The sequence below is a fragment of the Phocoena sinus genome, chromosome 12 (assembly GCF_008692025.1).
Source record: "Phocoena sinus isolate mPhoSin1 chromosome 12, mPhoSin1.pri, whole genome shotgun sequence".
Classification (NCBI taxonomy): Eukaryota; Metazoa; Chordata; class Mammalia; order Artiodactyla; family Phocoenidae; genus Phocoena; species Phocoena sinus.
The window spans coordinates 14,238,182-14,263,523 of NC_045774.1; the positions used below are offsets into that span (position 1 = coordinate 14,238,182).

At 42.5% G+C, this 25,342-nt stretch overlaps 1 protein-coding gene across 1 annotated transcript in view; it reads right to left on the bottom strand.

Annotated features, from left to right (window-relative positions):
- Positions 1-24,431, bottom strand: part of ESR1 (estrogen receptor 1) — a 252,237-nt gene extending 227,806 nt beyond the window's left edge. The window contains exons 1-2 of the mRNA XM_032651735.1: positions 24,294-24,431; positions 21,747-22,268 (exon numbers count right to left, since the gene is read on the bottom strand). Of these exons, the coding sequence (XP_032507626.1) occupies positions 21,747-22,198 (452 nt within the window). The 5' untranslated portion in view covers positions 22,199-22,268; positions 24,294-24,431. The remainder of the gene's footprint in view (positions 1-21,746; positions 22,269-24,293) is intronic.
- Positions 24,432-25,342: the final 911 nt, after the last annotated feature.

Consider the following 25,342-nt stretch of genomic DNA (forward strand, 5'->3'; position numbering starts at 1 on the left):
TCTGTAATTATTTATTACAAGGCCAATAATACTTTAAGGGAAAATGCTAATTCAATTTCTAGTGCAAAGGTTAAGAACTCTGTTATGTTCCATGAAAACAGAGATAATGGAGCTGACAGTCATACAGAAGAACGCGTTGATGAAAGTTTGAATATCTCCTAAAAAACCATTTCAGAAAATGCCTATTTTAACTCATCAACAAATAGAAAATAATATGTCATTAGTGCTTATATACAAGAGTCCTGAAATCCTTTATACACAAAGAACGTTAGCATTTGCCAGTCAAAACTTAAGTCTCTGTGAAATGTCAAGAGGTTTTCCCACTCACTTAAAAAAATATCTTCACCCCCAAATACAAGCAAGTGTTGATTTTCCACACTAATGGGAAACAAGAACAACCTGGCATAAAATTCCCTAAAAACCCATTTAGCCAATATCTTTTTATCTTTTATCAGTTACTAATGTGTAACCAAGCGACCTGATTGGAGTTTCACCACCTCTCCTTCCTCTACTCTCACCAACCAGTTGCAAGTGCTAATGAACGGTGAGGATAAGAAGCCCAAAGCAAGATGCAAGACGTGGGGCATATGGGTGACACAAAGGAGCTAAGTCAGGAAAGAGCTGTGGTTTGACAGCACACCTTCTTAAAACAAGTCTGACCTGCAGTCTAATTTCCACAGAAAATAGGACACTATATCAGGAGAATAACCATCTACTCACATGCTGAAATATTAAGAAATTCATTCACTCATTCAACAGCACTGGGAAAGTGTCTACTTATTACCAGCCAGGGAGCACCCTAGGACGAAGGACACATGCAAAAGGAGGAAGAACAATAAGGAGAGGAGGGACAGAAGGAAGAGAAGAAGGATAGCTTCTGTCCTAGGAAAGCAGACAACTCAAGGAGGAAGACTTGGGCCTTTGGGAAAAGGCACTTCAGGTACAGAACCCCAAAATAGCAAACACAATCCTGCTCTAACACTGGCCCCTGGTCTGCTTTTGAGTGTGATCCATAAATCATCCCATAAATCGTAAATTGATGATCCCATCCAAGACACAGGGACAATATATCATCACATAAAAAGACCATACAAACATGTCTAGAATTGCAAATGGAAATTTTTACTTAAAAAAATTCTTTGGGAATCTGTACGTCATTAGGGATAGCTTCACTGCAAATGTAATAAACTTCAACGAGGGAGGCAGGGTATTGTGGTGGAAAAATTCTACACTGAGTCAGAACTCCTGGGTTCTAGATAAAAAGCTGCCAATAACAGCTGCATGGCTTAAGCAAGTCACCAATCTCTTTGGGCCTCAGTTTCTTCTCCATCAAATGAGAATTCTCAACTATGTTTTCTAAATTGCTTTCCAGCCTTTATGCTGGGTGACCATGATTCTGACCCATGCCTCTGACCAACAATAACATCTATAACCAGCTAGAATTTCTTCAGTGGGTCTCGCCAGCGCACAGCCCATTTTTCAAAACTCTTTCTTTCCCAAGAGTAATAAAATGTATAAAAGATGAGCTGGTAAGAGGCCCTAGCACTGCATTTAAGCCTGCTCAGCGCTCAGTCCCATGACCAATCAAAGGGGACAAACACCCATTCCATCAGAAGGAGCTGTCAGTGATGGCCACTGTGTTTCTAACTGCCAAAGTGGCTTGCCCACAGAAATGTCACTTCTCACTAATATGAGGCATGAGAAAACAGGAAGAAAAAAAAAAATAGAGGGAAGACAGACAAGAAATAGATAAACAAAGAAACGGGGAGGGGGACGTACATCTGTATATTTGACATATTCTTAGTTCACTGAGCTCTATTAACAATGATTGAGGTGGGAAGCTGGGTAGAAGAAAATATAGCTGAGATATCAGAGACAAAGGAGACATAATTCATCTATTGAGGCTCTGCTCTGTCAACACGCATGGCTGGAGAGGGCTCCGAAGCAAATGAACGATTCCAGAATAGAATACAATTTGGATAGGGTTTAAAATGAACAGAGGTTCTTTTGCACAGAACCTTCAATGATAGTAAGGCCAAATTCGTCACCATAATCAGTGACCAGAAATGTTGATACCTCCGGGTAGGTATCAAGAGCTCTCTTACATGCGGAAGTTAGAACTAACCTGCAGAGTTAGCCCTCTTTGATTTTCCAATCCACTCTATCGGAAGCAAGCTCAAAGAGCAACCTATTCTTTTGCTGCTGATGCAACAAAGAAAAAAACATCTTGCTTACTTCTGAGAAGACACAGTAGATTGCTCTGTGGTGTAGCAATGACAATTGCAGATTATGTCATCCGGAGACACTAGGAGCACAGAGTTGCACACTATGTGGATCTCATGGCGAGATGAGATTGGGTTGGTGTGTGTGTGACACCCTACCAGGGGCAGCGATTCTGGAACTTGCGGGGAGTTTTGGAGTTTTGACATGCTACTGTTACCTCTTTGACTTAGGGTAACATATGCAAAGCGCTCTCTGCAATAGCTCAACTTTCTCCAGACTCATCTCCTGCTGCTCCTTTACCCACCTTCCAGGTACCGCGTACTCCAGCAGCCATCTGTGTGCACTTCCTAACCTGCCATGTCTTCACTCTTCTCGTGCCTTCACTCTTCTCATGGCTTCGCTCTTCTTCTCATGCCTTCGCTCTTCTCATGCCTTTGCTCTTCTCATGTCTTCGCTCTTCTCATGCCTTCGCTCATGTTGTTTTGTGCTAAGAATACCCTTGCCCAGCCCCTGTGATCCGGGAGAAATCCTAATCGCATCCTGACTCACTTCTTCCCTCTGCTATCTCTATACCTTATAGCCATGTTCCCTCTGCCTCCCTGATTGCCACGATGGTTCCACAGGTTCCATGCCCACTAGACTGTGGGAGCCTCGTGAACAACATCTAGTAATATATAGGAGGCAGCCAATTAATCTTTTGATTTCATTTAAATTAATTCAATTTAATAACCCACCTGAATTACGTGGAGCTAGCTGCATGACAGCTCTTGGAATAATTAAAAATACCTTGAGAGATTAGTAAATCCATCCTAATATATGTCCAACTGCCAGCCCAAATTTCTTCTAGAGAAGAACAGGTAATAGAGCAAAAGAAATTTCAAGTTTGGGTAAGTCACTCCCCGTTTACCAGGACTTTCTCAACCACCATCTAAGGGACTTTAGAATAAGTCACTTAACATGTGAGTAACTCTGTACCACTTTTCCACAGTTGAAAATAGCAATACCAACATTTTCTCTAGCTGGGGAATTGATGGCGTTGGATAACATTTACAAAAAGAAACTAAAAATCCTTAAGGTAGATGCTGATGCTAATCTTTAAAAACTATTTTGAAATACATACGTAGTAGTGTTCCAATAAATATATGACACTGAAAAGGAGTTTAATTACTGTCTAATCCTTGACTCCTCTCACATGCTACATCAAAACTCTCAGGAAATCCCAACAGCTTGACCTTCAAAGTATAAATCAATGCAAATTCTTGATACTTACAGAAATATTGTTAACTTTTAAATATGCTAATCATAGTATAGTTGTGCTTTTTTAAAAAAACAGTCCCCATCCTTCAGACACGCATACAGAAATATGTACAAATAAAATATAATTGCCAAAGCTGGGTGATGAATACATGAAGGGTCGTTATGCTATTGCACGTCTGTCAAGGTTTGCAAACTTTCACAATAAAAACTCAGATCAGGTCATTCCGCCCTTCAAAACCCTCTGTTGGATCTCCCACTCATTCAGGGTAAAAGCCAGCAACCCGACAATGACCTGCAAAGGCCCTGTTCACTCTGACGCCTACACTCCTCTCCGTCCTCACCTCCAACTTGGTGCTCCACTCTGTCATCCCAGCCTCCCTGTCTCATACACAGAGGGCACACTCCTGTCCCAGGGCCTTTTCACTGCTCTGACCTCGGCCTGAAATACTCTTCACTGAGATATTCTCACGCCCTTCCCTATTTCACACCTTTGCTTAAGTGTTGCCTCCCTAATGGCACCTTTCCTGATGGGTCTGATTTCTTTACTGGTCTGTTCCCAGTGCCTAGCATAGTGCCTGGCATAGAGTAGATGGCCAATAAATATCAGCTGTGGAATGAATGAACGAATGAAAGGGCAACCTGGGTCAGCCATCTGGTGAACCTAGGTGGGGGTCCTACGACATCAACAGGGTGAAGTAAGGGCATGTCAGACAGGCTGCACTGGTGACTCTAAACCAGACTGGCAAACAGTGATTTCAAATACTCCTTGGACCAACGGTCCAGTGTGGTACCCAGCAAGTCAGCAAAGTTAACGCAGCAAAGTTTTCTAGAGGCTAAGTCTCAAGCAGCCAGGAGATCCATCCTCCAGATCCCTGAGCCAGCCCTGCGCTCCACCAAGCAGCTGGCCACCGACACCGACTACCTGATCACATAATGTCCACCCTTGGGCATGCCGCCACCCCACACCCTCCAGAACATCCTGACACTCCTGAAAACCAAACCCGAGGAATACAGACAGGTCACCAAAGGCCTGCGCTGTAGCCTCACCACCGCGAGGGCTGCCACACGGAGTTCAGACTACTGACACCCCCAGACGCCTGGCTGAGAAGAAGGTCAGGGCTGGGCTTCTGAGGTCAGAGCGACTCTCCAGAATGGATCCGTTCTAAAAATCCACCCAGGATCGGACAGAATTTGTTTTTAAAAGACTTGATTCATCTGTATCCTGAAAAAACAGTTGTAAATTAGAGGAATGTTATTTATTAGAGAAGAATTTTCAGATGATTTTTAAAATGATCTGATCTTGAAAGCTGAATTAATAAATACTGTGAAATGAAGAAAAAAAAGAAAACAGCTGCTCTGCTACACTTTGGACACATCAGTGTCTCAGGCCTCCCAGCACAGGCTGGCATGTTGTAGCCTTTGCATTTGCAGACTTGCCTCTCATTTCTGGACAGCAGCCTCTTGAGATTCCTCCGGTTTCTAGACAGTACCCTCTCATGGTTCTGTCTAGACAGTGCAGTCAGAAGCAATCTGAAATCTCTGAGGAAAAGGGCTCAGATTTCCCAGTCCCTACTCCACTTGCTCAGTCTTCTTACAAGACTTGGCCTTGGTCACAGGGAAGTCAATAGTATACATTGTTATTACCCTTAAGTGGTATTTATGACTTGCTCTATTCCGTGCTGAAATACTCTTATATAAAATACTGACTCTTCTGCTGTCGTTCTGCAAGGTATAAGCATGCTATGAAGCAGAAAACAATCAAACCAACCAAACTTCCATTTACTACCCTCCCGTCCCCGGTGCTCTGTTCAAACCTGGCTCACATCCATTTCGGCAAAATCGCTCAGCTGTTAGCCAGTGGCCTCAGTTGCCACCAGCTCAAGCAACAAGTTTCCCAAGCATCTGAGAACCGAGTTCTAACTCTTCCTCCCACCAACCCTCCCTCCAACCCCAGCTATGCCTTGGCATGTGGCTCTGGGAGTTCTTCAATGTCCTTGAGTTAGGACTGGGTAAAAGGAAATGTTTCCAAAGACTTGGGAATTCTCACTCACACTTTGTTCCCCATGGTCTCACCAAAAAGACTTCAGAGAATCTCCCTCTAGAAAACTACACACGTACGGTTATCTGACCTATACTCAGAAGACTGTTGGAGCAATTACTTACCCCACTGACTCCCAGGCAGCTCCGTATTTCACCCCTTAGCCTTGACTTCTTTACAAACCCCCTAGTATCCATGTATTGGAGGTCCCCCGCGCCATACACCATCCCTGAAAGCCCGTTTGCAGCCATGCATTGAGGCCCCTCACGCAGCACGCCACCTCCCAAGCCACCACAGCCAAGCTCAAGTTCTCCTGTATGGAGTCAGCCACCCCAACGTGCTAAAAACTGAAGAAATGGTTAAGGGGAGTGCAGATCTGTTCAATGCTCTATCTAGATAGGAGCTGTACATTTTCTTCTAAATCTTTCACGCTGTAGAAAGCATTTCAGAGAATAATTTTTCTAAACTACTTTCTGAAATCAATCAGAATGCTGCAAAAATAAGAGAATTCCCCCCAAACAACCAAGAAAAAAGTTCACTCAGTATATTACTCACTCACAAAATTATCTAACTAGGAGTTCTGATGACAGGTCTCTTTTTACTAGGTCCTTACTCTTTGATTTTCTCCTCACATAGAATTATAATATTGTAATATTACATTGTAATATTTTCCCTTGCACTTTGCCTATCTTTTCAGGTAACAGAATGAAGAGCTATGTCATTCTGTATTTACTCTAAACCTCTGTCCTTAATTATAATCAATAACGGTGACAAAAGTTTAAGTGTACAGATTCCACATCGGCGTGCCTCCTTTCCTGGTAGGAAAAGGCAGGTGGACATCTGTGTTCCAGCTGGAAGAGAGAGCCATAAAACATAACCTTCAGCCTTCAAAAATGAAGCTCAGTAAACAGTCAGGCAATATGGCTGGGGCTACCAGATTTACCCAATAAAAATGCAAGATACCCAGTTAAGTTGAAGTTCAGATCAACAACAAAGAATCTTTTAGTATAATATCACATGGGACATAGTTATCCTAAAAGAGCTTTTTGTTATTTATCTGAAATTCAAATGTACCTGAGCATCCTTTATTTTACTGGGCAGTCCTAAATATGATGCTTTTAAGAGAAGGCAACAGAGATGCATGAGCCTGGCAGAAATGACAGAGTTGAGTCCAGGACAGTGGGAAAGATTACACCACAGGCTTAACCATGCTTTTCTTGTCAAGAGACAGAAGTCTGCTTTGGACAAAATTAGGCAATTTTGAAGGTGCATTAACTATTGGGCCAATGGGATATCACATTAAATTAATGTTCGCTCATTTACTAAAATTATATAGGAGTTTAAAATACTAATGTGCCTTCTGATTCACACGGCTCAGATCACCAAAGAGAAGCTCACTCAATGCTAGGTGCGATCTAGCACCACACCATGAGGCACGTGGCCTTGAATTAACTGATCATTCTCACTTTCCATCCGCCAGCTGCTGCTCTCCTTCCTGTAGATCCAATTAGAGAGTCTTAGCCTATACCTTGAGAATATTAAAATGATCATATTCCAAGGAGAAATACTGACTTAGAAAAAGCCACTATTGACCTAATCATCCTTTCTGTATATATCAATAGCATCCCTGGGCTACAAGGAACCACCAGAATGCAGAATGCGGGACAAAAGCTCTCAAAATATCACTACGGAAGTTTTGTCTTCAACTTCTTAGTGAAAGTCATTTTGCTGAGAGGCTACTGATACCATTTTTACAACCAGAAGAAAATACGTTTTGGTCTACAATTTTTCACAAAAGAGAAAAGAAATGGGAAGGGCAACCTCAAGAAATCTATAGTAACTTCTGCCACTTCAAGCTGTTGTTCTTCCCCACATATAAAAATCATCCTTTCCATGAAAAAAAGTCATCAAATGTTAATAAAAGTGCATTTAGTCCCTCCACGCTCTCTTTACAGTATTACTAACTGTAAGGTTATTAACACATTCTTTTCATATATTTTAATGGACAATTCTAACAGTTCTTTAACTCATTAAAAAAATGAAAGTCAAAAAAATAGTATAGTTTTGTTTAATTATAAATCCTAGCCTATAAATATAAATTTCTACAGAATAAGTGGCTTCAAATCATCTTGGTTTAGTACAGTTATAACCCATCAGCCATGCCCTTCTTTCACACATTTATCAGGAACATTAATTATACCTGGGACATACGGTTCCATCAATTGCCATGCTTATTAAACTTACATTTCATTTCCTGGAACAGTATTAAACTACAAGGGGAAAAAGTTAATAGTAAACAGTATACAGCCAACACTGGGTTTAGTGATTAGCCCAAAAGAAGACACATGATTTTCAACATGGGACCTTGTTATAAAAAATGCCTATTGTAACGAGGCTGCTGGATCAAGTACAGACTGAATTATTTTTTAATTTTGCCAATACTAAGGTGAAATATCTATTATGAAATAATGCAAGTTCCATTTTCACATTGGTAATAATGGAATAAAAACAGCATCCAACTGCTTTAGAAATCTAAGAGGAATCAGGATAAGTCTCCAGAGAAATCCAGTAAGGTAATTCCTAACCTTTACGTCCAGGAGGAAAAAAAAGAAAAACAAGAAAGGAAATCTCCAAACACACAGTAACAAGATAGAGTCGTCCCTTGGTATCCGAAGGGGATTGATTTCAGGACACTCCCCACCCCCCACTCCCGCCTAGAATCCTAAAATCCATGGATGCTCAAATCCCTTATATGAAATGGCATAGTATTTGCAGATAACCTATGCACATCCTCCCACATACATTAAATCATCTCTAGATTATTTGTAATACCTAATACAACGTAAACGGTTGTGAATACGATGTAAATGCTAGTAAATAGTTGCCTATGCACAGCAAATTCAAGTTATGTTTTTGGGAACTTTCTGGAATTATTTCCCCCAATATTTTCCGTGGGCGGTTGAGTCCTCGGAGTCAGAACCCTTGGATACAGAGGGCTGACTGTATAGATATTAGAACTGAGAGGAAATGATCTAAACGTTAAGTATAGGAAATAAGTCTCCCCGATTCTTAAAACTGAAGTGTCAAACCAAGGTTAAAACTTCTCACGGGGCCAAACAACAGTTGAACTCATGGCCTGTCTAGACAGGTATAGCTGGTGCATTCACTTTAGCCATCACTGTAGTTTCGTAGTGATCAGCAACACGCGTTCCTTCATTCCACATTGCTTGAGCTTCTACTCTACATGCTAGAACTACAGCAAGGAGGGCACGGCCCCGACATCCTCAGTGAACAGAGGCTGGTCACACCTCCATCTGTTAGGTAGGAAGTGGTGGGCTGGAGACAGACATAGGTTCTAGCTCTGGCTCTGCCCGCACCAGCTGGGGAACTTTGGGGAAGTCACTTCCCCTCTCAAGACTTCAATTGCTTCAATTAGAAAATAAAGAGGTGGGAATCCATCAGGCCTAAGATCCCGCCTAGATTTAAAATACTCTGATTTTATAATTTTATTTGTGTAAAGAGAGGTTTGGACCAAATGAATACTATAATTCTGTCCAGATTTTAAATTCTTGGGTGGGTTTCACATTCAGAGAAATGCATAAGGTTGCTATCGGGAAGTCTATGTAGGATTTTATTTAATGGCTCCTCCCGATATCAGAAGGGAAAACGTTCCCCTACTAAATGGAAACATGTTTAAACGTGATTTTAGCAAGCATCATAAAGATAGTCATTTCCCATAAAACTAGAAGAAGCAGTCTTGGGATGTAGTCTAAGATGAAAGTATTGTCACAACTAAATATAAAGCTATTACAAGGAATTAAACCAACTGCCAAGTAAATCAATCAGTGACAGAAGACATCCTGTCAATTTTTGTGCATGATATAGTAGGTTAAAACTGGAGTTCCAGAGTTCACCTTCTAGATTTAGATTCCCTATTTCTCCATTACTGGCTGTGTGAGCTTGGGCAAGTCACTTGCCCTCTCTTAGTTTCTTTGCCCATAAAATGGAATAATAACAGTATCAGCCTCTTATGGTTGATGTAAGGATTCAACAAGATCATCCATTTAAGGCTTACAGCAAGGTGCCTACTGCACTATGGTCAAAAAATACTAGCCACTGCTATTATTAAAGTTATTTCTCCTATTTGTAACAATTTACTCTTTTTGGTTAATTCAACAATTTGGCTCTATAAATTATTAGGCATTCATTCTGTCCAAGGAACTGGGCTGGAACTCTAGGGAGGACCAGGAAATCAGACTCAGCATCTCTTCACAGCCTCACCCACCCTTCTCTGACTGCCTAAATCCTACCTCCATCAAACCTTTCTGGGTCTGTGCCTCAGTAGATGGGAGCCCTCTGTCTGGTTAAGTGCCCCTCCTCAGTGCCTCTAGTGGGTCCCTCCTCTATCACCATTCTAATTCCACTGGTTTTCAATTGTCTATACACTTTTCAGCTCCCTCACTTAACTATGAGCAACTTAATGACACATAAGGTGTCCAATCTCTGTAGCTACAACAGGACTCAGCATATGACTGACATTTGATAAAACTTACTGAGTGAATATACACATTAATTAATAAACTGTATACAATTACTCTAAATTAATCTATAAAATTAATGAAACAATCATTTCATTAATAATGAGTTAATATATGAATGAACATTACTGTTATTAATAATTGGTAACAATTAAATAGACGGGGGAGACAAATCTATTCATAACCATAATGAAAAGCATTCTATGGTGATTTCCACAATACAGGTACCCAAAACAATGAACACTGAAAGAATGCCAGGTGGCATCTGAACTGAACTGGTGGAGGTGGCATTTGAACTGAACTTTGACTTTTGGGCAGACTCAGCCTAACACAGATGGGACAAGAAGAAAGAAAGGTATATTATGTGAGAGATGGAGGTGACTGAAGAATGGAAGTGGGAATGTGCCCGTTTAAATTTGTTTTTTTTTATTTATTTAATTTATTTATTTTTGGCTGTGTTGGGTCTTTGTTGTTGCGCGTGGGCTTTCTCTAGTTGCAGAAAGCAGGGGCTACTCTTCGCTGCAGTGCACGGGCTTCTCATTGCGGTGGCTTCTCTTGTTGTGGAGCACGGGCTCTAAGCACATGCACTTCAGTAGTTGTGGCTCGCGGGCCCCAGAGCACAGGCTCAGCAGTTGTGGCACACGGGCTCAGCTGCTCCACGGCATGTGGGATCTTCCCGGACCAGGGCTCGAACCCATGTCTCCTGCATCGGCAGGCGGACTCTTAACCTGTGCGCCACCAGGGAAGCCCCTTGAATTTGGTTTTGAACAAGAGTGACAGGAGATGATGAGTTGGAATCAAATTACAAGGGCTTTGAACATGGCACTATAGGATATGCATCTGTTCTGTGAAGGTGAAAAGCCACTGAAGGCTTTGAAACAGAGGAAGGACCCAATCAAATGTCTACTTTGGGTAGTAAGCTCAGGTAAACTGGAAAATTAGAGTTTGAAACTCAAAATCAGTAAGGAACTATTACAGCAATAATAGACAATTGGCTGTGTGCAGAGAAAAGAGGGAAGGACACGAAAGGCATTTAAGAAGGAGCATCTTTCTGTGTTTTTGAGACCTGCAAGAAGATGCCTGGTACCGCATTTCTCTGAACTACAGTTGTTCAACACAGAAACGCTAGAACTTGTGAATGTGCCTACCAGCCACCTAACACCTTTGCTAGCCATTTTCTAATGTTAAACACAGACTCCTTAGACGAGGGCTGGGCTCGTTATGGAAAAGCAACTTTGGTTTCATCAATCACAACTGCTGAGCATCAGACACAAAACACAAAGAACCAGAGAGCCCCGGGCCTGTGGGTTGATAGTGCCTCACGGTGGAGGGCCTAGAACATCGTGTGGACATCAGAGGGGTCCCATGCTCACTTCAATCAAACAATTGTACTGATACATAGAGGCTGTATCAACAATGCTAGAGTCTGGTGTGTGGCAATGATCGGAAGAACTAAAGAGAAGAGAACCCTGTTGGGGGGGAAGGTTCAAGGATTTCAATGACCTCCAATTATCTAAACCTTTACCAAAAACCCAAATCATGCCCGCTAATCGGCATAGGTGTGTACAGTTGGCTCTTGAACGAACACGGGGATTACGGGCACCAACCCTCAGCCCAATCAAAAATCCGAGTATATACACCTGAAATGAGCATAATGCTGTATATCAACTGTACTTTAATTAAAAATATTCCTGGTATATCTTATAGCCCGCCTCCATATCCGTGGTTCCTCCTGTATCCCCAGTTCTGCATCTGTGGATTCAGCCAACAGCATATCGTGTAGCACTATAGTACCTATGTTGAAACAAATCTGCCTGTGCGTGGATCCAAGCAGCTCAAACCTGTGTTGCTCAAGGGTCAACTGTATTCGCATTCATGTTTTCGGTCGTTTCCTAATTTCACCTTCATATCCTGTGGCAAAAGTCTGCAACCTCATACTCTCCCATTTGCCTTCTTTGTATCTAGTCAACATCCAATGCAACCGCCTACTTTATACCTTATTTTGGAAAGATGAGTAGAAATTAACGTTACTGTCATTTTTCTCCTCAGCACTCCTTCCTCCCTCTGCTTCTGAAACCCAAGAGGCTCAGTGAAATGGAGACTTGGAAAACAGGCAGCCCTGGGTATGAACAGTCTTCCTCGCGGTCAGAACACAGCAAAACCCTGGGGCCACCGTGACAGACAGGTACAGGAAGATTAAATGTGATAACACGTACAGAAGTGCTGGGAGACTTCGAATCAGAGGACTGCCCAGGAGAAAAGCCCATGGAGTTGTTTTGTTTTGTTCTCTTAATGGCTTATTCACGCTTCACCCCCAGGGCAGTTATCCAAACTGCCGACATATGGCACAGGTCTCAGTAGTTTTTTTAATCATCTGGGTGATTCTGAAATCCTCCTTGATTCTAATGTGCAGCCAGGTTGAAAATCCACTTTTATAGATGCTCTATAAATGCTGGCTTCCATCCCTCTTCCCTCTCTGCGACCTTCTTTCCGAATCACAGAGAAATTCCCTCCTTGCCCTTGTACGACATGGCTTCTCCGTAGACTGCTTCCGTCAATTTCAACTACTTCCCTCTCTAGAGTTGCTTCGGTCCAGAATACTTAAGGCCTTTCCCTCTTTTTTTATTGATTGATTTATTTTTTATTTATTTGGAGTTTATTACAGTTGCTTTGTTTTGTTTTGCTCGCACAGTATCTGGCATAGGCTAAGCATTTCTAAAAATACTAGCTTCCTGCTTCCTTTAGGTTGGAAAAGTTTAACTTCTAATCACAATAGGGTATTAAAGTTGATCCCTTGAAGGCAAAATAAACAAATATAGGGAAGTTACAAACATTCCAGACTCTTAAAGAGCTCTCATATTCACCTTCTTCAGTGTAGAGTTGCCAATTCCTTTCTAAAGAAGTAATAAAAAATTGTGGCTGGCTACGTGCTGGGTGTGTTTTCAGCCCTTGACATCTCTGAAATTTAATCCTTGTTGTTGGGTTTAATCCTCCCAAGGGCTTCCCTGGTGGCGCAGTGGTTGAGAGTCCGCCTGCCGATGCAGGGGACAAGGGTTCGTGCCCCGGTCCGGGAGGATCCCACATGCCGCGGAACGGCTGGGTCCGTGAGCCATGGCCGCTGGGCCTGCGCGTCCGGAGCCTGTGCTCCGCAACGGGAGGGGCCACAGCAGTGAGAGGCCCGCGTACCGCAAAAAAAAAAAAAAAAAAAAAAAAAAATCCTCCCAACAACCAAAAGACATAGGTCGTATTTTGATTGGCATTTTACAATTGAGTAAACTGAGGCACATTGAGCCAGAGATCACAACTGGGCAAGGGTCAAGAAACAAGCTGCTGGTCTCCCAAACCTGTGCTTTCATCACTTTATTATATACAATCAATTCTTATTACTTGCAAGTTACGTTCTATGAAGTACAGAGTAGAAGCCACAAACACTGAATTAGTGAATACTAAACCATCACTCCTAGGGGAAATAAATACAGGGTTAGGTTCCTGAGAGCCTGTGGTTGTAACATTTTTATGAACCAAGCAATACACAGCCTTGCTTCATGTGTGTGTGTGTGTGTGTGTGTGTGTGTGTGTGTGTGTGTGTGTGTGTTTCTGTTTAAAGACATCTTATTTAACATATGTTGTTGACTTGTTGACATTAAAATCATGGCCAACAGCGCTGTAACTCATGCTGAATGAAGTTTATCTGACGCGTATTTTCTCCATAAGGCACATCACAGCATTCTTGTACTTAGGAACACTAGACAGCACTTCAGCACTATGCTTTTTAAACAGCAAAATCACTAATGAAAAGGACAAAAATGCAAAAAACACACAAACAAAGTGGCACTAAATGGACCTCAAACAGGACACTTGTTTACAGTCTGAGAGATAAAACAAGCAGGCAGAGCTCACCTCATTTGACCTCAGCTAGGAACGTGCATGTTGGATGACTCAAATTTTTCACTACTTTGTGCACGGCCGTGCTACTGTGAATGACTGAGAAAGTGCGATGAGTACTGATCGAAGGTTACAAAAATGTCAGCGAGTAAATGCAAATTCATAAAAGTGCGGTCTGTGAATACTGGGAATCACTGAACTTGAAATGCCCAGTGGAGTCCTTTGCATTTTCATTCCTGAGAAAGGGGTATTCGCAAACTCCCCGCATTCTTCCAGTCCCATCTAAACGTCTCTTCCTGACTGGCCTTTCTCGCTGCAAGAGACCAGAGGGAATCAGGGTAACTGGTGCTTCCTGCCTACCAGGCCTCTAGGGACTTGGTGTGCCATGCACTTTGCCGAGGGCTGAGAGAAATACAGTGGTGTAACACAGGCTTTCTGCTTGGACCAGTGCTCAGGGATTCCTCCTGTTAGAAATCCAAGAGGCTTCTGGAGGCCTCTCAAGTTTTGTCAGATAACTAAAGAAAATACCTTCCCATTGTAACTAAATTGTATCCTGTACTCAAATTAGAATGTACATTCTCTCTCTCTGAAGTGCTTGAAATAATCCAGCAGAAATATGTCTTCCCCACTCCCCCCCCAAAAAAAAGCAGGAGTCCAAGTTAGCATAAAGCACCCTTAAAATCAATTATGTTTCTGACAATGTTGTATAGTGAAAGTTTTACCAACAACAACAAAAAAAACCAAAACTAGGGACTTCGCTGGCGGTCCAGAAGACTTTGCCTTCCAATGCAGGGGCTGCAGGTTCAATCCCTGGTCGGGGAGCTAAGATCCCACATGCCTTGTGGCCAAAAACCCAAAACATATCACAGAAGCAATACTGTAATAAATTCAATAAAGATTTTAAAATGGCCCACATCAAAAAAAATCTTCAAAAGAAAACCACTTAAAATACCTTCATGACGTAAGTAAAATGAATCATGGATGTACCTACGACTGTTCAAAGAGGAATGTTTTTGTTGACGAAGTGGGAAATCACAGTCGGTTTTAAATGCATGGTGTAAGTTCACGTAGATCCAGATTCCTGAAAAGTAGGCCACTGGGAGACCACAGCAAAGGCTGCACTTTTTGTCACCTCCATACCAAATCGACGTGCAGAAGCCTGTGGCCCTAGGATTTCACCCACTCATGCAGTAAGACTCCTGGTTGCTCTGCGCTAACACTGATATGTTAACTGCCAGGAATACAAACACACATTTTTTTGATATTCCATCTATGCCTTTGATGAGCTACACACTTTGGAACAACGTAGCCAAATGAATGAATGAATGAATGAGCTACGAAAGCAATTTCACTAAGTGAAATTTTCTCCCTGAATTATTGTTAAGCGTCTATCCTTAAAGACGAGAAAAAATCATTTTTGAAACTTTTACTGTGGTTAATGCCACTTTTAACGTAGTGAATGGGTTATTAAGGCATATTCTTACACCACTGGCCTTCCCAGGCTAGGGAGGAACTCTGATGAGCCCTGTTCCAAATTTTATTAAAATAACAGACAACAGAGGTCAATAAAGAAATAAACCAGAAAAGATGGGAGGAAAACTGTGGGACTACACAGATGGAGTGACTAACACAGAGAAGAAAAAAGAAAGCTGGATAGCCGAAAAGAAGCCAAGAAGAGTTTAAAGGGAAGAACAGTAGAAAATAAAGCGAAGAAACAAGAAAACAGGAGAACGGACTATCAAAACAAAGATCAGCAGAGGAAAGAGAAAGGATGCCAATGCCAAAATTACTATTTCTAACACTATTTAGTTGCAGGAAACTAAAAGAGAATTCTCTTTTACTTTCAGGATCTTAAAAGAAATTCCAAGTCTTTATGTGAGAGTAGTGAATCGTGAATCGAGTTGCCAAGAAAACTGCCCAGTAAGTAGTGCCTGGCATGCACACATGAAGGCTGCTGGGTCCCTGCACTCGCCACTGTTTGGGAACGGGGGAATGAGGGCGAGGGATGCAGGCTAGAAATGGGACCACAACCACAGAGGCGGAGCCTTCGGGCCAGACAGCTCTGTAGCTTCCAAGCCGAAGGTGAGAATCTGAACATGAAACCTCAGAGGTCACTGGCCCGTCTTGAAGGTGACAACTTTGGGGGAACCCTCAAAAAGAAGGACCCTGGCTGAGTTTATCGAGGGCTCACTGGGAAATATCCAGTCCTGAACGTTTCTTAATTAACTTTATTAACTTTCATTGATCTACTATAATTTTCCCAAGCCTAATTCACTGGAGCTTCAAAAAGTAGAAAATGAAAAGACAAAGTCGCCTACTATCTCATGAAAGACGACACACTTGATTAAAGGAGAAGATGTTATGGGAACAAACTAAGAACTCAATGTGTTCCTCTAAAAAGTTCAGGGGAGAAACAAAGAAAAAAATCCAGGTATGTTTGGATTTTTCTTTTTTAATTTCTGTATAGCAATGGGAGGTACTTAATAGATTTATGGTATTCATGTTATTGATAGTACTATTATTGAAAATTTTGACTATATATGTAAATTATAACTCCACAAAAATGAGTAAAGTACATTAAAATTTTTTCATTTCTGTTTGGATAGATATCTCCAGGCTACATAATAGGCATCCAGAAATACTACCCCAACTGACTTCGACACCTCCTTGCTGCTAGCATCATAACTGACATCACCGTCACCCTCTTCCTCTTCCTTCTCTCTGCCGCCACAGCCACCGTCATCGTGGATTCCACCATCACACCACCATAATACTTCCAAGAGTCAACCCTACTCCTTCTTATTCAATTATCACTTTGCTACACCATATAAAATTTTGTCGTTTGGGACCAAAACAGTTGCCTTTCTAGCCTTCATATTTTTAATAGGGTTTAAACATGTACATATAATTAAAAGTGTTGTTGATTAATGCAAAGTGTTCCCCCATAATTCCTACTAATATTCTCTAATGTGCAGAACTCAGCATTCATGGTTTCTTCTCTCATGAGCTCAAGAATATTATAAAGGTGCTTCCCTTCACCTCCAGCCCACTTAAGTCCTCAGATTTCAGAGGACGCTGTGAGGGTATGTTTTAGGGATGGAGTAGGGGACAGCTCAGACACACCGCTTTTTAAAATGATGTTATCTGTCAATTCATCAGCAGAGTTTAAAATATAAAATAAAACTGCTGGATGATTTTGATGGACTGCCTCCTTTCATGAAATCCTTTACACTTTCACTTTGGCTGGTTTGTGTTCAAGCAGCTGTATTTTGGGGATTTATATAGCATCTTTTACTGGAGTATGAATTTGGGTTCTAAACAGTTGTGGCCACTCTGTTTTCCTTTCTTCGATAAGCAAACTGAGACTTGGAATTAAACCAAATGAGCAATTTGCCTCTATCAAGTCAATGTGTCCTAGAGAAGAAGGGAACACACTTAGCCCTCTCTACTGGGTTCTTCTAAAGTTACATTAAAAATAATACTGAAGTCACTGGGAGGAGTTAGATTTATAATTTTTGTGCTGAATATGAATTTTAGAAAAAATAGAATTAAAATTCATATATTTCCTTACATAAAACTATTATCACGTAATCGGGGTTTTGACTTTTTTAAAAAATGTATCTATAAGATAGATGTTCTTTATGATAACCCAGACTGCAAACAAATGTTGCAGATGGTAATAAAGATTTTATTTAAATTTGGCTTCCACAGAAAATGAGTTCATATTATCATCAATCTATATTTGCGGTGAAACTCCTGATCGCTTAAATCAGTTCTTCCCCGCAGTTTTCTTTTAGCTTACAAAAGCACCAGAACAAATATTAATATGTGAATAAAATAATAAAATAGCGATGGCTTGTATAGCTTATGTACTGCTTTCACATATACTAGCTCACTTGACAAAAGTACTAATGTCTTATCATGATCGGAAAGTTTGACATCTTTTATAGTTTTTCCTGATATCTATTGTTCTTGTCATTGTCAATTTCTTACCCCTGTCTTTTACATCCTTAAAATAATAAGAAACCAAAATGCTGAACCTGAATCTTCCCAAATTATGAATGTCACATCTTAACTATATTCACAAAAGTAATCCAGAGATCCAAATTACCGGAGTGTGAGAAAGAAGGTTAGAATAAGTGGCAATTACCTTTCAGGGGCTTTTTACAAAACACGTACAAGCCACATAGAGTAGGTGAAAATGAAATGGGGTTTGAAGATGTGATTCCGTTTCAACCTAAAATATACTCATTCCCCAGGCAATATGTGGCTCCTTGAACTATTCTTAGACCAACACAAAGAGTCAGGTAAACAGTAACAATTTAAATGACTGAAAAAAGTAAGAACAGGAAAAAAGGGTGCTGAGATATCACCTAACTACAAAGAAAGAATTACTCAAAACTTGAAAATTAACCATTCGAATCTCTCCCTAGAAGTGAGCCTTGCTCAAAGTTGAGAAATAGTTCTAAGTGTTCACCAATGCACAAACTAGACACTAAATATATGCATACAGACAGCAGACAAATCACTAGGGCTTTGGCTTTGATGCAAAAGGTTTGTATATTGGTCAAGTTTTTTGGAGAAGTGGGCAATATTTAGCCTTTAAGAATATTGAGTAATAAAACTGAAATCAGCACAGAGTATTAAATACCTCATTTGAATTTTTTAAAACATAGTGGATATAATTAATTTTCATCTTCAGTTTTATCCAAACTCCCTAAGATATTTGAACTTGCTAAGGACCCAGGATAAGATAACTCCCACTTGCCTTCATCATGACATTTTAGGTAAGACATATTTTGCAGAGTCACAGCTTGCCTATTTACAAATTTATTCCCTTTTAATAACAACTTGTTGGTACATGTGACAATCTTTCCCCATTACTCTATGTCCAGGGCAGTTTTATCTGTTACATTTCTTCATGCATAAATAAGGCTACATATTGTGGCCAAAAGAAGAAAATACCCAGAGCATCTTAATGTTAAATGATGTGAACTTCGCATAAATTCTCTGAACATCCCTGTGGGACATTCAAGTGGGCAATCCACACAGTAGCATTGTATAAATGGAAAAGTTAAGAACCAGAAGTAATAAAGCTTAATCTATCTGACCCAAAGTCACCAGCTAATTTGTAAGAGAAAAATAAAATAAAGACAATCAAAACTGCTTTTTGATTTGTGTCGATAAAACAACCAGCCACTTAACTAAACTTTTTGTTTTCTACTGACCATAACACTTCAGGTCAGTAGCTTTCAAACTTCTTTACCTCAAACCATGTAAGAAATACATTTTTAATCACAGCCAGCACAAACAAGCATGTATAATTAAAACAAATTTTCAGGAAATAAAACCTTCCCTTATTAGATATTACCCATTCAGCTATTTTCTATTATATTCTTTTCTATTTTATGCCTTTAAAAAAAATGTTCTAGACTCACTAAACTAATTTGGTGATCCTCTGGGTCATGACAAGCAGTTTGAAAACATTGCTTTTGGCCCCCAAAACTTTTGGTAACTACTGAAGAAAATTAGAGGTTCCTAAAAGAATCTAATCAGTTCTTTTTACCCAGAGTCAAACAGCAAAACTGAGAGGGGGAAAAATATTAAGTAACATCTGTCTATTTGAAATAACTCTATTTCACAGAGCCTTCTTTTCCTCCCTGGGTAATAAAGGCAGAATTCAAACAAAAAAGACAGGATGTTATGGTAAATAAATGACAAAGGAAAAAAAATTATTCTAAAACTGAATTTCCACACAGAATCCCATGTGTATGAGTTTTTTACCTTATTTTTTTTAAGTTCCATATTTTTTTTATTATTCTAAAAGTATCTGAATATCATCTAATGCAAAAAGTTTAAGATGGGGCATGTTATAGCGCTATTATTTGCCACTGAGATGATGAACAATTTTGAATAAAACGTGATTCCCCTCTTTATTTGACCATGCTCACTTTGTAATTATCAGCAAGGCAGTAAATAATCCACTGAGAAGCAGCCTCATTAGTGCCCATTGAAATTCAGTGGCATTAATTTGCAATAAAAGAACTGAAAATTAAATGGAAAAGAAAATAGTTTCTGGAGTCTACCGTAAGGTTATGGAATTCACATCATACCACTGCCTTCCTTCACAACAAGGAATTTAAAAGGTTTGAGTTAGACTTAATCGTTATACTTTGTTCTAACACTTTTTTTTTTTAAAAGTGGGCAGAATAAATTCTTTTTTGTTTTCCATTTTAACCCTGAATTAAAACAAGTTAAATTAACGTGATAGATGCCAACCTTTTAAAGTTTTGTTCATTGTTTGTCTTCTGAGGAATAACTCAGGCTGGACCTGCATGGCTGTGGGATGTTCTAAAGTCCTTTGAGGGGCTGAAGGATGCGGAGTATGTTCAGATACCCCAAGAGTCTGCCTTCACAATCCTCTGGGGCCACCCTACACCTTCCTCCTATTTCTTCTGCTACAAATATCTGTCGATATAGAACACTGAATGGAAAATCGGTCCACAGCCTGCTATACAGAAAGATCTGGGTGAAAGTGGAAGGCGAGTCCAGGCACCAGTGTACAGTCAGGCAGTGCCTAACTCAGCACCCAGCCACGTGGGTGCCCTGAGGCCTCCCAGCAGCACCTAGGGCACAGGTATTCACCCGGACCACCTGCCTACGCCTTCCTCAAGTCCATCACGAAGAGAAGGGAGACGCTGTCAAAAGGAAAATGGGAGGAAGAGGGGAGAAGGAAAGTATAATCTCTACAAGCAAAAATAAATAAGGACACAAAACATTTGCCTCTTAAGTCACAAAAGTGCCCCAAACTACCAACTGCTTCTTCTCCCTTGAAGGAAAAGCACAGAACTGGGCTGAAACCCTGCTCCCCAGTCCTGGGGCATTCTCCTCCCTGGTAGGCCAGAAATGAAACTTAGCTGTCAGGAAAGTATTTCAAAGCACTCGTGCTTCGATGTGGCATGTGTTAAACCCACAGGACACGTATAAATCTCTGGCTGTCAGAAGTCTTCTGTCTGCCCTGACACGGACTCAGCCGGGTAACTCAGAAATCAGAAACTCCTTAAGAGCCATTGAACTCTATTACTCCTCTGAGCAGCGCAAGTCGATCCTACAGCCCTCCAAGGTGGGACGGGGAGGGCGAGGAAAGCAGTCTAGGAATCGCTTCCCAAGGGAATCACCTTCACCATCATTATCATCACCATCATCATAGCGTTCATATTTCCACCCCGAAATTCTAGGAGAAAGTTAATTTTGCAAGCACATTAAAACAAAATTGTAAAATAATACTAATAATATAAATAAATAAAATTCTGAGCTCCGCTAGCCCTAGACACCTTCAGCCTTAAATACCAAAGCGGGACATTTTCTAGGGACTCAGAGCACCTTGTGTTTATTTGCTCTGGGGTGTTTCCCACACACACACACACGCTAATAACCTCTGCTTTGCACAGTTTTCCAATATTTGTTTAGTTAGGAAGCACACGGGGTTTCGGATCTGCATCTCACGCAGACACTGGGGGCGGGGGGGGGCGTGGAGAACAGAATGTTGCTTTTTTTTTTTAAGCCGCCAGGCCAGAGAACTTGACTCTAGAACGCGAGATCCCCGCGTGACCCTGGGCCGGGCCGCGCGCTAGCCCTCGGGTCGCGCGTCCGCGGTTCCGGCGGCGGCCGGGTTGCTGGGCGCCCGGCCCCGCGGCCTGCGGGCCCCGCGAGCTCCCAGCGGCGCGGCCCCTTGCCCCCCGCTCCCTCCCGCCGCCGTGCGCGCGGCGGCCACCCCGACGTGGCGCGGCGGGCGGCGCGGGTACCTGTAGAAGGCGGGAGGGCCGGCCTCGCGCACCGCATAGCCGCTCGGCTCGTTCTCCAGGTAATAGGGCACCTGTTGGCCGTGGGGATGCAGGAAGGGCGAGAGCTGCGGCGGCGGGTGCAGGAGCACCAGCGGGCTCGGAGACACGCTGTTGAGCGGCGGGAAACCCCCCAGGCCGCTGGCGCCGAACGCGGCCGCCTCGGACCCTGGGCCATAGGCGAGGCCCGACTGGCCGTAGACGGGCGCGGAGGCGGCGGCCGCGGCGTTGAAGTCGTACGCGGCGCCCTCGGGGTAGTTGTACACGGCGGGCTTGCTGCTGTCCACGTACACCTCGCTCAGGGGCCGCTCCAGGGGGATCTTGAGCTGCGGGCGGTTCAGGGGCTCCAGCTCGTTGGCTTGGATCTGGTGCAGCAGGGCCATGCCAGACGCTTTGGTGTGCAGGGTCATGGTCATGGTCAGTGGCCGCGGGCAAGGCGCAAACCGTCTCCCCCCGCGGCAGAGGGCTCAGCAGCCGACCGGCCACCTGGAAGAAGAGCACAGCCCGCGGTTAGAGGCGGCGCAGCGCATGTCCCGCCGCGACGCGAGCTCCGGCCCTGCCCTGGGAGCGGGCCCGTCCGATGGAGCGGGCCGGCCGGATGCGAGCAAGTGCAGCCCGGCGCGAGCGCGCTCCTCCAACTCCCGGGCTCGGGTCTCCAACTTTAAGTACCGGTCTCCCGAGCTCGTATGCATTACAGAGGTGCTGGAAGCCGGCCAGGGGCTGTTGCCTTGCCCTGACGTTGGCTTAAACATCACTCCAGGCGCAGCTCGTTTTGGAGCGATCCCAAAGAGCAGCTTCCCTGAACTTTACTTTACTTGTCGCTGCTCGATAGAGGCTGAATTTCACTGCAGGAGGGCGGGGGAGCCGAGGGATCTCCTAAAGGTGGCCCAGAGAAGACGGGGTTTAAAACAAACTCGGAAGACTAATCCAGGGGCCGGCTTTCTCTAACGTGCTACCTTATGTGCCCCGTGCCAGGCTCCAATCTATCTCTGTTTGTCTCTCTTACTGTTTGATTCACGCTCCTCGTTGGCTGGAAATATGTAGTGTGTACATAGAATGACCCTGGGGAGGACCACTCTGTAACCGAGATACGGCAGATAGAGTGGGGTATGCGGTTGAATATGCAGACAGCTATATTTAGCAGCTGCCGGGACTGATGGGAGGCATCTGGGGGGAAGGGGGTGGAGATTCAAGGTGTACATATAGGAAGAGCCGCGCTTTGCAGCAGGAGAGCGCTGCCCGACCTCACATCTTCAAAATTCTCCCAAAGTGGTCCCCTCCAGCCACGACCTTCTGAGATTCTCCCAGCCCGACTCGTCTGCTTGTGCTGGACCACAGTACTGTACTTGCTCCCAATAGGAATTCTAATGTGAATGACGATTTACAAAAACCTTCCGTTAGGCGGACATGGGTCTTCATGCCTTCCACTGATTATGCAACCAAAACTTCAGAAAACTGAATATGAAACGTGACCTTACCATAAAAAAAAATAACCTCAGGTCATTAATCAAATCTTTGGCAATCAGGTTACACTGTTGGTCTAACCAACAAATTTTAAAAGGCAATGATACATTTCTGTTCTTTCATCCTATGATTGGACCTTCTTGGTTCACTTGGACTAGGATATGCAGAATCAAATATCCAGATTGAAAGAGAAATAGAAAAAAGTTTTGTATTGAATTAAAAAGTAAACACGCTCAAGTACATTTTATATATATATATATATATATATATATAAAACATAATATATACTACTACATACTATATAGTATATAATTGTATATATAAGTATATATTAAAAAGATATGGTCAATATATTGTGCACCTATAATCTTGGACAGTTTATACTTTTTGATAAACTTCCTTTGCCCCAGCCTAATGAACTCTGGTATGACCATCAGATACTTTGCTTTAACTGCTATACCAAACACCTGACAGAATACTTGACAAAATGTTTGTGTCATATAGAAATGACAAGGATGATATTACTGACAGTAATATTTTGGGGTATCTTTATACTAATAAGCACACATTTTACCTGATTCTTACAAGAACAGACAGACCATTTGGGGGTAATACGCAGATGCAGCTGATTTAGTATGAAGCCAAAATTGAGCTCAGCAACAGTAACTATAGATTGCAAGCAAAGAAAGGGTTAAAAACACATTAGGTGAATCACAGATATTTCTCTTTATGGCCAGCAACCATTACTTTCCAAAGCAATTTTTTTACAGATGACTTCGTTTCGGTAAATCACACTTTCAATTTTCAAATGTCTTTCTAAAACCCATGCAAAAGCACTTCAGAGGGCTCTTAAAAATCTGAACCTGCCGAATTATATGTAAATTACACAAAGAACCTTACAAGTCCTGAAAGCAGAAGGAGATGCGCACATAAACCCATGGAAAACAGCAAATCCTCGTCTCCCTGCTAGGATACAGACACTGGCCAGAAAGGTAAGTTGCTTTCTCAAAATGCTAAAGCTACAAAGAGAAATCAAAACAATCCTACCCTGCTGGATCAAGAGCGTCTTTCCAGAAACGTTCCATGGGCTTGTAGAAGTCAAGGGCTGAGACAGTGAGAATGAAGGGAAGAATGTGCTCACATGTGCCTGTGGCTCTGTGTGTGAGCAAGGCAGAGCGTGTGGGGCTGTGTTTGTATGTGGAACGGCAGGGAATCGGGAAGCAGCCAGTAGGCAGGGCACTTGGCAGCCCCTCCCGGCAGGCACAGCAACTGGGCTGCTGCACAGAGATGGATGAATGGCCGTGGGGAGTGAGGAGAGGCTTGCTGTCTGCTCCTGGGGAGAAAGGTGGCACACTCAAGTCAGCATGACTGGGGAGAAGCAAAACTCCAGCCCTTTTTGCTCCTTATACTTCAAGCCTAGGAAGTGCCCCATGTTTTCTGCTGCCATCCTAGGCAAGAAGGGAAAGCAGGCTTGCTGTAAATCATAGGCTTACGCTAAAATAGGATGCCAGTCAAAAGTGCGTAGATATCAAGTTTACAGAATGTGACACGGGCGGTTTTTCCTGAAGAATATAATTTAACAATAAAAGCCTTCTGGGATACACTTGGATCCGATGCCTTGCTGGCCCCAGCCCCCAGTCTCTGAACAGACACACTGTTGCCTTGCCTCTGATTGCACCAGGAAACCAGACTTTGGAATAAACGTTTTGGCATTCTAGGGATGTGTTTCCAACTGAAACATAATATTCCTCCACCTCGTTAACCAAACCCACAAACCTTTCCATGAATAGCTCAGTTGACTGCTTTCTGTAAACATGAAAAGATATATTATTAAAAGCCCAGAATAGGAAGATAAGACAAAGGTGGGTACCTTTGTTGAACTGATTTGAGGCTTTCTGGTTCTAGAGGCATTGATCATGGGGAAAGGGTCTCTCATTTCTCAATGGTGCCCACATGGGTCCACCAGGTTCTCAACTTTTCTCTTGACCATACAGCTAACACACAAGAAGAAGGTGCTCCTAGGGGCCCTCACCCAGTGTCTCAGGACATGTGACACCTAGTGGAGCCTTTGTTGCCAGACATTAGTCACTGCCTTG